The sequence below is a fragment of the Lycium ferocissimum genome, chromosome 1, assembly GCF_029784015.1.
Source record: "Lycium ferocissimum isolate CSIRO_LF1 chromosome 1, AGI_CSIRO_Lferr_CH_V1, whole genome shotgun sequence".
NCBI classification, from domain to species: domain Eukaryota; kingdom Viridiplantae; phylum Streptophyta; class Magnoliopsida; order Solanales; family Solanaceae; genus Lycium; species Lycium ferocissimum.
In genome coordinates this window covers 10,118,135-10,131,353 of record NC_081342.1, presented here as the reverse complement: position 1 = coordinate 10,131,353, position 13,219 = coordinate 10,118,135, and the positions used below count along the sequence as shown (strand labels likewise).

Here is a 13,219-nt window from a genome sequence, read left to right as displayed (position 1 = left end):
ACTATTCTTTTCCATGATGTAGATAGTCCCTACTACTCACCATTATGGTTGTAACTCTCACACCTCCATATCCTCTCCCGTGATCTCCCCCCATGATCCCAATGGTTAATGTCATGTTTAAGATCGACAATCATCTTGTAACACTATACTTATTTATAAATACAGGTATAATATGATTACACACTTGGAAGAAATAAAAAAGTCCCTTCTCTTCCTCTCTACATTATTTTTTTTTATTTTTTTTGAGAGTGGTAACATGCTCTCTACATTATTTTGTCTACAAATTATGTTGTATTGTTCTCATTTAATAAAAGAAGATGGGTTCTTTTTATTTCAAGATTTTCCTATACTTCCGAGTTCTTTTCGCCGTCCCTCTTCTGCCCTACACTAGAAATAAACTGCTTGTACCGTTGCAAATAAATACTTGTCAAACACCTCAAAACTCCAAAACAAAAAACAAACAAAAAAAAGTGTTTCTACGAAGAAAAAAGTGTGCTTTGAACTTTCCAAAAACTTGGCCAAACATACTACTCCCTCCGTTCCAAAAAGACTGTCTTATTTTCCTTATTAATTTGTTCCAAAAAAGATTGACACATTTCTATTTTTGAAAACCAATTTAACTTTATGGGATGATTTACAGCCAAACAAATATCTAAGGCTTGTTTTGGACCACACATTTTAAAAATCTTCCTTTATTTTCTTAAACTCGGAGTCAAGTCAAACTAAGATAACCTTTTTGGGACGGACGGAATACTAAGTCAGGGTACCTGCGTACTCACTCATTGTGACTAGTACACTAACTGAGTCGACCCAGGCCTTTTTCTTTCAGACAAATGCATGCAGAAAATGGTTTTTCCTTCTCCTTTACAATGCTATGTTTCCTGAAAAATACATCCTTCATAAACTTTCTTGACATCCAGATAAAGTGACAAGCAAATTCAAAGAGTACTTTTTATCGAACTTGAAGTTAGTAGGTATTAGCTTATCATACCAAAAGTAGGAATTTCCAACAGAGCGGTCAATGGTGAACATAGTTCAGTAGTACCTTTTAGCTAAGATGGGATCACGAAATACCAAAGTTGGTCGATAAAGAGCAAATCAGAACAACAATTTTTCAATGGGCATTTGCGACTCAGAGGATCATCCAGCACAACAAGATCGGCTTAACTTGGTAGATAATAGGCCCGTCTCTCTATCTTTCTACACTTACATACCAGGTTTCTGTTTGCAACATGGTTCGAACTCGTGATGTGTGTCTTCCCCACATATCACACACTGCCCTCTTACCACTTGGGTCATGGATCAAGATCTATCTCAGCCTTAAACCAGTTCCTAATCCATTAAACTTTTTTCTGTGAAGAGTGACGAATGGACATCACAACTCATGTGTTTAGTCATTCAATATTAGCATTTGTATTTACATTTGTTTTCTCTTCTATTTTTTTCTCGAAAGCTGCAGCGATTCTTAGCCAGATTCAGGATGCGCACAGCAAGCAAGAATTCAATTAGACTTCATCTCAATATCAGTATTGTCTTTTGTATCTGGTTCATCGCCAGGAAGAAGACCAAGTAGGGGCAAAGGCAATAGAGAGCTGAGATTGCAGAGAACTATCAGAAAAGCCAAGTTGTCAAACCTGTCCTTGGTGACACCAAATACCTGGGTTAGACCTGCACCAATTAGACCTCCAAGGACACTCCCTCCATTGGATATGGACATAAGGGTTGCGAAGAGAGTTGCTTCCATTCCTTGTGGACATATTCTTGCAGCTAGTACCAGAACAGGCATGAAAGATGCCTGAAACAGGTAACAAATCAGATAATGCTGATAAAGGAATTGCCAGAATACTCTAGATCTATATTAGAAAATAAAGATTTATTGATTCAATTCCAGTTTTACATTTATACTAAAAAATAAAGCAGGGGCACCTTAGACCCAAAATGGAACTTAAGGAAATGAACTTGCAAAGCATTTGCGAAGTTTACCCTTTGATATCCTCTCACAGATTCTGTGAATTGCCCAAAAAGTAGCTTGCAAAACTAAAGAAAACAGCCACATTTCTTCCTCTCCTCTATCAGATAGCAATATCATCAAATAGCATTCTGGATGCAAATTTCCAAGTTTACCGTTGCTATCTTCTTACAATTCGCATATGAAGTGCCTCATGAAGGTGATATCACCAAAATTCAAACAGAACACCCATTTTCCTCCCCACTACTCTTATCAGATAACCATTCTCCTAAATGACTGAAAATCTATTGCTAAACAGTTTTAGTGATCTATAAAAAGCTCACATTTATCAAGCATGTAGTCTGGTTACGGATATGGAGAAAACGCCTCCTTCATACTTCAACTTTGGTTTTGAGAATTCTATAAATCATTACTTTTACCATTCATCTTCGAGTCCGGCTAGGTACATGAAATTGATACTTCTCGTATGAATTAAATGTTTCACAGAGCAAGTGACACAAAATTACTCTGTTCTTTTTCATTCAGATTTCTGTTTCATACTTTGGTTTGAGTTTCAACTATGTTCTTTCGTAGTTCACATTGGTTTACATTTCAAATAAAAGACTTAGAAACAAACGTAAAGAAAGATTCAAACAAATATAAAAGCTCGATAAAATTTAACACAATATCACGCATCCGGAAGCTTTCTTCAAAGTATGGGTTCGGAGAATTTGTTGGCTGCAGTTTTAACGATACTTCCAACTTTACATTTTTTATTCGTTTCTCTCCCTCTTTTTTTGAACTTCAAAAGTTACCATAAATAATTTTAGCACAGAAACATTAGAATAACTTCCCAAGTTCTCAAGTATTGAAGTAAAAAAAGGGTAAAATATACTGGTGCCATTTGTTTCAAAAACAGGTGGAATCTTTTGTTTTGGTTTTGCAGAAAATGAAAAAAGAAAAAGGTGTGTTTGCAAATACACCACTTGGAGAGGAGCCCTCTTTTGCCTGCAAAAACTGAAAAAGCTCCTTAAAATTGTTTCAACCAAAAAGAAGAAAGTTCTTCATTCAAGCAAAAACTGAATAACTACTTCCAAGGTGTTTGGCAGTTTATAGTTTTTCAGTTTCTCATAAGGTGTTTGGTTGATTTTTTTTCAAAAAACAAATGAAAAGAAAAAATTCCACCTGTTTTGGTTGAAATTTTTCAAAAAACAAATGGAAAGGAAAAAAGTTAACACCTTTGGAAACAAAAACCAGGGTACATGAGGAGATGGTAAAAATTTGTGCCTTTGAAAACTTCAGCTATTCCCTCAAGATACAGTTTTGTGCAGAGGTATCATAATCTTTTTTAGGTAACTTCAATTCAACCACCCACAAATGCATACTACGTTGAAAAGGTTTATCCTAACACAACCTAAACAAGAAGACAAAATACACAATGAAGACTAATGTTATATGAAAGCTCAAGGAAACAACATACATGTGAAGAATCTAAGCATCCAAAGAGAATGAGTGAAGTAGAACCAAAACCTTTATCAACCCCTTCAAACTATATCCTATGTGGGAGACCATATGCTACACCCCGTATCTTAGAACTAAGGTTAGACTCGTATCGTTAGAGTTTTAGTGGAAAAACTGAAGGTTTGAACGTTTTGCAAACATGGTTGATAGGCCTATTTCGGGCAGCCGTAACTCCTTGATTAGTCGGGAATTTGGGAAAGTACCCTAATAAAAGTTGTAGTACGTAGAAATACCTTTCTGACGATATAAAGACCAGGCCAATCAGAGATCGGAATAGGGAGATATGATCGTCTTAAGATGGCTAATAGTAAGGAGCTTAAAATTTGATAGAATTGGCTAAGTTTTCGATACGTCTTACTTCCAGCCCAATTTCGTGAAAATTCGTTGAGAATTTGAGAAAACTTAAAACATGAAAGTTGTAGCCCTTTGAAATACCTTTTCAACGGTATATTGTGGAGCCCAAACAGAGCTCTGTACAAGAAGTTATGCCCATTTTACCAAACACTGCGCAGAACCGTCATAGGCCGCGCGTGAAGGAGCGTGAGGGCGCGTACGATGGCCCCGCGTCGCGGGCTGAACGCACAAAAACACCCTCTCTGACCAGGGACCTGCAGAAGGTCCCGCGTTGGACGTGCGACGCGGGCCCAACGCGGATGGGTCGGGTTTCTGGTCAAAACCTCATATTTTCGCGTTTTTCTTATATTTAACCTTGGGGTTTATTTCCCTAACACCCCTAATCACGAAATATCATCCTAAGGCAGGAGAGAACAAGTCCCAAGCCACAAGAACCCCCCAAGGTATGTTTTATCATGATTCTAGGTTGAATTCAAGTCCCAAATCCCTTTCTAACTTGAGTAAACCCTTCTAATCAATAGAGTTGTGATTGAAACATTATTGTTGGATGTGGAAACCGTAGAATTCGAATTCAAGAGGATTGAACTTTAAAAAGGTAATGCTCTACTCTCTAATCATTCATAGTAGTGAATTGATGAGTTTAGTAAAGAGAATTACACGAACTATAATAGGGTTTTGGATTGTTGACTTGAGATTGTTGTAATCATATGGGTGATGGAGAATGATGTTATTTACACCTAATTGAGATTGTAGAATCACCTAGAAGTAATAGAATGGGAATTGGGTGAAGGAAACACCATTAATGAAGGTTGTGGAGCTTTATGCCCACCAAGTGTTTGATAAAATGCTTAAATGACCAAAGCATGAATATTAGCGCTAATATAGAATCCCTTTGACTTGTATTGCTATAGATTAAAATTGAAAGGGTTGACGAACGTTGTATTCCACTCAGAAAGCAGGAAGTTAAGGTATGTGAGACTAACTCTCTACGTTTGGGAATGTTAATGATTCTCCCTACGCCACGTTCTTTTACAACGTTACTAATTGCCTCAGAAATATAGTTAAGCTTAGTTCCTTGAATAGTTGTAGAACTTCTATTCTCTAGTTTCATAATTCATTCATGACTTTCATTAAAACGTTGTGAGCTCGGTACATGATCAATATAGACTTGTGTTTGATACCCATGAGTCTCAGTCTGGAATATACTCAGTATGTTTATAAATAATAAAGCTTCAGGTCTCATAATCAGTTCACGAATACATGCCTCAATATAGTAATGTTCAGTATTCCAGAGTTATGCATTACAGTATGATCTTCAGTTCCTTAATACAAAATTGTTGAATATTGAATACCTGTAAATGGGCACAAGGCCACAGATTTTGCATGCTCATACTTAGGCACAAGGCCACAGATTTAGCATGCTCATACTTAGGCACAAGGCCACAGATTATGTATGCACATATATATTGGGCCTAAGGCCACAGACTATGATTTTCGGTTAAAAAGGTGATTCTCCATTCAAAACAGAGAGTATTCACATCTTTACTCCTTTTGTTCATTTCAGTTATCAGCTATTAGATATTAGTGTCAGTTTCAGTTTCAGCATTCATTACATGTTTATTGATTTGAGGCTGCCCTTTCCCCGAGCACGCCACTTACAGTTCCTTCTTTCAGTTGCTTTACATACCAGTGCAATTCAAATGTACTACGTCCCCTTTTATTGCCCGGGGGCCTGCATTTCACAATGCAGGTAACAATTTACAGGTTTACGATTCAGAGCGCTAGGATTATCGTACCAGCTATTTGGTGAGCCCCAGTTCCTTCGGGGCGTTATCATACTTTACAGTCTTTTCAGTATTTCTAATCAGTCAGGTATGCACGGGCCTTGTCCCAGTAAACAGTCAGACTTTGTTATTCTTAGAGGCTTTATAGACTATAGTTGCAGTCAGTCAGATGTTTAGTAGGCTTTTGTGCTAGCCTTGTCGGCCACTTATTCAGACTTTCGAGCTTATTCAGTATTTCCGCATTTATGATATTTCAGACAAACTCTTAGTAGATCAGCATGTGTTAGTATTATTTCCATTTAGTATGTTTTGATGTCACATGTTGATTCAGCCAGCCAGTTGGTTCGCTCGGTAACATGCAGTCAGGCACCGAGTGTCGTGTTACGCCCAGGCCATAGTTTGGGGCGCGACACCATATATCTCATACATAGCGTGATTTTGTGTCCAAAGTAAACTTAATGTGGATTTATGGGGCTGAGAAGTTGAACGCCAAAGCCTTAAGGTAATAATAGAGTTGCCAAGACCTTTATAAATCCCTTCAGATGCCCTTTTATACTCGAGACTATATAATTCAACAATAGAGATATAGTTTCTACAAAATAGAACTCTAAAGAAGAGATTTTTTTTTTTTTTTTTTTTTGAGTAGAAGGTAACTAACCTAAAGAAGAGTTATTTTTGTACTTAGCCAATCATGCTGGCCGAAGAAAATCTCGTTATACATCACCTAGCAGTCCTACATACACAGTTTTATATTCATAGCATATGCCTGAAATTAGCATCCCAAAGAATCATATAGTTCATGTGCATGTATATTTTACAAATTTTATTTGGCTTTATGGCTGCTAATAGTTCTTAATTGGAATCCAGACCTAATTGGAATTTATTACACACTCTACATACATGGAAAATTACTCAATCACTGTCATTATGTCCCATTTTGATTGTTCTTCATCAAAAAGAAAAATATGTACCAGTTTCTTGTAACAATGAAAGAAGCAAAAAAATCTCTAGTTCTTGTTTTTCAATAGCCAAATACATCTTTGTAGATAATAGGTTTAGTGAGTTTCTTGCAAGTTGCGAGTTAGCCTTCACATCCTTTAACAGTTTTGTGTGCCTTCGCTGCATTTTTATTTGATTAGTACTCTTTTCTTAAGTTTTGCAAATTGAACAAAGCAAGCCTGGGCTTCAGACTGTTTTTGCTCTATATATTACTATGCATTCACAAAGATAGGAAATAAATCAACCAGAGTGTGGATCCAAAATGGACTCTCAAGTATGAAACCAAGAATAAGAAAAAACATTACCTGACCCAGAACAGTTATAATCAAGGAATCCCCAATAGCAAACCACTCATCACTAATGCCAAACTGCCGGTTCAATCCAGTCACCAGCAGAACCTAATACAAAACCATCATACTTGGATTTAAATCAAGACTACCATGACCCAAAACAGAAGAAAAATCATAAAACTGACGTAGAAAAAGATGTGTTGGGACAAGTACCTGGGTCATACCAAGAGCTGTACCAAAGAGAGTCATTACGAGGAATATCTTCCGTAAAGGAACTTTCTTTAAAAAACCATTATAAAGCCCCACACCGATAAGTGATGCAACTGAGGTGACAAGCTTAACGCGGCCAAGAAATTCCGGAGTGAAACCAAGTTTGTTTGTCCTACAATCAGAACAAACTTCTATTAGAACTAGCAACTTTCATGTATGTTTACATTAATTAAAAAATTAAGCCTGAAACTGAGCATACGTGAAGTAAAACATAGCAGAATCTGACTGTGGCGTTGCCTGCCATAAGAAAATAAAGAGGGTGGGAAGTAGAACACTAGGCTGCTTAATAGCTCCCCATAACTGGATAAAATTTGTTTTTGAGCTATCGATGAAGCCATCACCTACAGAAACTCCCCTTGCTGGGCCTCGTACAGGTTGCTCTTTCACAAGTACAGATACTGCAGATGTTATGAGCGGAAGTAATGATGTTGCACCAAAAACAAACCTGGAGATACAAAAAATTTAGATTAACCCACCAGGACCATTAGTATTACCCACAAGACCACAATCAAATAATATATAGAAAGACTGACGAACATACCTCACACCATAAGCATCCACAAGGGAGCCACTAAAGTAGGCACTCACAATTCCTCCAAATGCCGAAGAACCCCAGCACAATGACTGAAGAGATCCTGACATGCTTTGAGACTCACCGCGTGCCCTCTCAACAACCATGGAATCTACAACCTACATGGTTACTCAATTATATATGCCAGATGAATGTAGCGCAAAAATAAGATACCAGCTAGAAGAAGAGGAACATTACAAACAAAGAAAGCAAAATATTAACTCAAATTCATTTGGATTTTGGCTATTGCTATGAAGAAGCGTAACAACCAAATATCAAGTCCAGTAATTCCCGAGTGACATTAATATTGTCAAAATATCAACACAAGCATCGGTTGATGACGCGGCAACTGGTTCATGGAAGTGGGCTGAGCAATAGCCTGAGACCAAATAGTATCATTTAAATGTTCAAGAAAGAATATACAGTTCATCCACTCTACACTATAGAACTCTTGGATTTCCATAGAAAGTCGATAGTGGTGAATGGCTCAGTGGGTCAACTTGTGTGCAACTCCGACTATTGCACCAGGTATTTGCTATCTCCCAACAGCACGAGTACCGAGTAACTCTGTCTACCAAGGCTTAAGCAGATAGGATGAAATCACTGAGTGTTATTTGCCTCCACTGAGATTTGAACCTGAGGAGAACTCATGGTTCTTATGCCCTATCTTACAAAAAAGAGTTGCCACATCATAATTTCTGCTTCATTCATCACTTTGGTTTAAAAAATCATCAGTCACCAATGTACGATAGTTCTCAGGAGAAAGTGGTGACTATAAAAGTAGACGCCAAGAACATTTGTGGAGCAATCACATGAGTTTGCAAGCTCAAATTTTTTTAGGAGGTGTCAGTAATACTCAGAATAAAGTAGAACAGATACTTGGAGTGTTGTAAAAGTCAATTGATATGGCTAGCTTGCATGCCAACTAGGTTAAGCTTAAGGGAGAGCGTTACCAAAGTCATAAGTAGGTCCTTAGACTCCTTTAATTTTGAAATTCCCAAAACCACAAAGGACAAATGCAGGTAATCTTTTGATCTCTTCTCATTTTTTCTCAGAACAAGCTATGAAAACTCAGAAGTAGTAAGGATACGGCAAATGATGAGGCATAAAAACTTAGATAGTTGTCTACTCAGAGGCGTATATAGCATTATAGGTAGGGGCTCAATTGAACACATAACTTTCGACGCGGAGCATAAAAGTAAAAAATTAATACAATTGTAACAGATAGTAGATATAAACCCATAACTTTAAAAATATAATGGGTTCAATGCTAAGAATCTTAAGATTGAACTCATAGAGTTTAAATCCCGGATCGCCTCTGTGTCTATATATTACCTGACATTTCTTGGACACGGCACACCCTGATACATATTTGACACACCATTGGACCCTACACAACCTTTCGGAACTTTTTAGACGTCCTATATCATGCTGGTTTGATAAGTTCTTCTCTCAAATGAGTTCTTGAAAACTTGGAACATATTATGTTGCGACTCAATCTCACACCTTACCTATGGCCCTGTTGTCAAGGTTGCAACTAAGGACTTTCTTCAATTTTTCAAAAGGAAAAATACACGTCTGCAAAGCCACGCTCATGTATAATTAACAAGAGTTTTTTATTATGCAATGAAATACCTGAACAAAAATGAGAGCCTAGCGAATACTCAACTAATATTAAAGGTCAAAACCCAAACAGATTGTCATCAACCTTCGGACCAAGTAAAAAGTATAATTAGGCAATGAACAAAACAGCACTAGTCTCAATTTATTGAAACTAACTAGGAACAAAAGGAACTTACAACATCTGAGAAAGCGACAGAAAGAGAACCAATAAGTATGGAGAAGGCAGCACTATACTTGCTATCAACGAAGGTGGCCATCAAAAACCATGAGAATGCCCCCAGAAGCCCTGAGAGTACCAAGTATGATCTCCTCCGGTATCCAAAGAGTGGGAAGGAATCGCTATACAGGAAAAGCTCATGTCATGAAATCTTTCATTAACTAGCTAGATTAATAAGAATGAAAGGAAAGCTGAGTCCAACCTGATGAAACCATACAATGGTTTTATGAGCCATGGCAATGATGAGAAACCAGATATGACAGCTGTCTAGTCATTCACATATAAATGTGTCAGTCTGTGTAATCAACGAAAATGGTGAGGGGAGAAGGGAGAAGAAATGTGCAAAGAGACTTTCTTTCGAAGAAGGTGGACAATTTTTGGGATAATAACAAACTTGGAAGGATAGTCTGATTGAAACAGAAGGAATACTGAGTGTTGTGGGCTTGTGGCAGTCTAAATTCGAGAGAGAATTGTATTTCAAATGACTGAATGTAACTGTAGTCCAAATTCCAAAACAACTCATAAATTCAGTATGACAAAAGTTAGATTTCCAGATTCGGAAAAATATATGTTTGAATTTGATGGATGATTTTGTTACACTAGCAACAAGCCAACAACAGAAATAAATTACTCTACCAAGATGACATACCTCTGCAGGATCTAGGTGCAGGTCATCTTTCAAGTAAAAGCTAACAGCAAGCCTAGCAAGGCCCAGGACACCTTGAACAAAATATACCATAGCAACGGCAATGTTATCTGGGGTTAGATCCACTCCAAAGAAACTGATTGAACTTAAAGAATATTTGTTCTTGTGAGGCACAGTTTTATTGGACAAGACAGAATCTTCTTTAACAGTGGTTGACGGCTGATCTCCCTTTCCTGCACATGATAATATTGGAGAATGTAAATATGAGTGAGACAGCCAAAAAGAACAACCATACAAACAGAATGGTAGAAAATGAGCTCACATCGTGACATAAGCCACCATATATGGGCATAAGGTGCTAAATCCATGATGAGACTCTTGAAACATTTTTCTTGCTCATTGAAAGGAGGTCATATTGAGGAACTTTTCCAAAAAGAGTCTTGGCTAAAGAGATCAAGATCTGCTAAAGTTATACTGAAAACTACACATAGTTTATACATAGTTGGCAAGTAGGCAACCCACGGAAAATGGAAACTGCTAGGTTTAGTCTAAGGTGCACGGGTCTTTCAGCTATGATCAGATGTGGGTCTCACGGAGGATTGAACACATGAGGCATTCAACTTCTATTATACAAAGTTTTTCCTTGCGAAGCGCTCACTATGATTTGTGTCTCGTTTCAGTCTTAAGCGCGCCTTTGACAACACTGCCTCATTCTTTCACGATTTGTACAAACAACAATGTAGAAATGGAGCATACTTTAATCTATTATTATTAGTTCCAAATTTTAGAAGTTTATTTTAACTGGAACTTAGGTTGCAATGACAAAAAGACTTGATGACTATTTTGCATTTGTTGCAGAGTAGTAAACGACCCGCTTGAGGCATGCTTAAGTCCTAAAGCTCGGTGAAGTTCAGGCTAGGCGCTTCACGTCTCTTAACCTGCTTCAATTGCATGCTATCCAGCTCGAAACTATAGTTATGAACAACCACACATCTGATATATAGATTCTGAAGTTGCTAAATCACAGAAACTCTAACTCACTCTATTTGCTTTCCGTGATAATTTTTTTTAGAAAGAAAGCCTTGAAAGAAAAGTTAATAACTTTACATTTCTTTCATAATTCAACTAAGCAAAATTAAAGAAGAAGATCGCAGTAAAGTGACAATCAAGGTAAAGTTAGTCTAATTATGATGAATCCTCCTAGTACAAACAAAATGTGGAATATGGTCTAATGGATAAGATACCGCACACAAAGAAGTACTTCCTCCCTCCCAATTTAAGTGTCTTAGTTTGACTTGACACGAGTTTTAAGAGATAAATCAAGACTTTTGAATCTTGTGGTCCTAAATTAAATATGTGTAATGTACTAAAATTATCTTTGAATCTTGTGGTTTTAAATCTAACATGTAAGATGTTTGAATTATCAACTTACTAAATATAGAAAGATGCACTCTTTTTTAAAAAGGAAAGTAAGACACTTAAATTGGGACGGAATTATAATGGATAAGAGCATTTAATCCAGCCAGTCCACACAAATAGAATTGATTGAGCTAAGTGGTAATTACAATGAATCCTCCTTGTTCTAACACAAAATGTGGAATAAAGTACATAATGACCAAAAAAAAAAAAAGTATAATGGATAAGAGGATTTAATCCAGCCACATAGGATTGAGATTTATTTGATCGATTGAGCTAAGAAAAATGTAAATTAACACAAAGTTCGGTAATTAGAATAACGAAATTAATCACGTCCACACAATTAGAACTGATTGAGCTAAGTAAGAACAAATTAATAAAAAGTTAAATAATTAAAATGACGAAATGAATCACGTCCACACAATTAAAATTAAACGAGCTACGTGGCAACTACTCACGATTTCTAGAATCAATCAACGGTTCAGTTGGCATCTGAACTGAGACTGACATTTTGGAGTCCGGTGGTTCGAACAGCGGTTTCCGGCGAGAGGTGGCGGCGGAGATGGTGAAGGAAGGCGGTTTCCGGCGACGAAAATGAGAGATTATTGGAGAGAAGGAGAAGAAAGGGAAAAGGGGATTAACTGAGGGTAAGATTGGGATTGAGACTGAAGTGTTGGTAGTTATTATTGTAGGCATTTTGAGTTTTTTTAATTAATGAAACTGTGCTTTGGTTCGTACAATAGCAGGTTTTTTAAATGAGAAAGTGGATTACTATAATAAACAACTTGTGTGTTCAAGAATGACTAGGAAGAATAAGATGATTCTTTGTCTAATGCAAATCTCGGAATTGCCCCCGATTAGAAGAATTCACAGCAAATGTGGGAAAGTATTTGGACATTATTTTGGGATATCATTTAAATTACTTTAAAAGCCAAATACGCCATTCAACTTATCTATTTTGGGATCATCATTTAAATTATAGTCCTAGTTTATGAATAATATCGTGATGGCCTCCAATTAAAGGTTTACGTCGTTTAATTAAATCGACCCCAAATTAATAAAAATGTGCTATACCTCTATCCACCCACAACCATAATCTATAATGGGAGCACACGTAAATATATGATATTGTAAAAGCAAATTTTAAATGAAATATAGCTTAGCCTATTTTAGTATAAATTCATTAGTCTCTGACTTCATTTTCGAAAAATAAATGAGCAAACTATTGACGAGTGGCATAAATGAGCCATTTTGATATATGGATGGCGATATTTGAGCGCTTATAAAAAGCTATCGGGACTGACCCTCTCTATCTCCATAAGGATAACTCTTCATTTTTGAAAATATATTGGGTATATTGTTATTGTAGTTTATAAAAAGTTACAAGTATAATCATTTTGGAACCAATTTCAGCAATATATGACTGATGTTAAAATTTTGTGTTTGAACTTTAACAATAAACTTTTAATAGTTTTTTGCTGAAGTTTGGCCTCGTGCCTAAAGTTTGGCTTCTCAGGACTGTATGAAGTTTCAAACATTATTATAATTTATGAAACTAAAAGTTGTTTTTATAAAATTGA

The 13,219-nt window shown here is 36.7% G+C and overlaps 1 protein-coding gene across 2 annotated transcripts; it reads right to left on the bottom strand.

Moving 5' to 3' along the window:
• Positions 1-923: 923 nt before the first annotated feature.
• LOC132047110 (folate-biopterin transporter 1, chloroplastic) lies at positions 924-12,381 on the bottom strand. 2 transcript variants are annotated; one of them, XM_059438017.1, is made up of 9 exons: positions 12,098-12,381; positions 10,227-10,456; positions 9,780-9,844; positions 9,537-9,699; positions 7,708-7,856; positions 7,366-7,611; positions 7,110-7,278; positions 6,912-7,004; positions 924-1,795 (listed from the first exon to the last, which is right to left on the bottom strand). In XM_059438017.1, exons 1-9 carry the CDS (start codon positions 12,333-12,335, stop codon positions 1,502-1,504), a joined length of 1,647 nt encoding a protein of 548 aa, XP_059294000.1. In that variant the 5' UTR covers positions 12,336-12,381; the 3' UTR covers positions 924-1,501. The 2 variants fall into 2 exon arrangements, with proteins under 2 accessions (XP_059294000.1, XP_059294008.1); XM_059438025.1 differs by lacking the exon at positions 12,098-12,381 and adding an exon at positions 10,546-10,697.
• Positions 12,382-13,219: the final 838 nt, after the last annotated feature.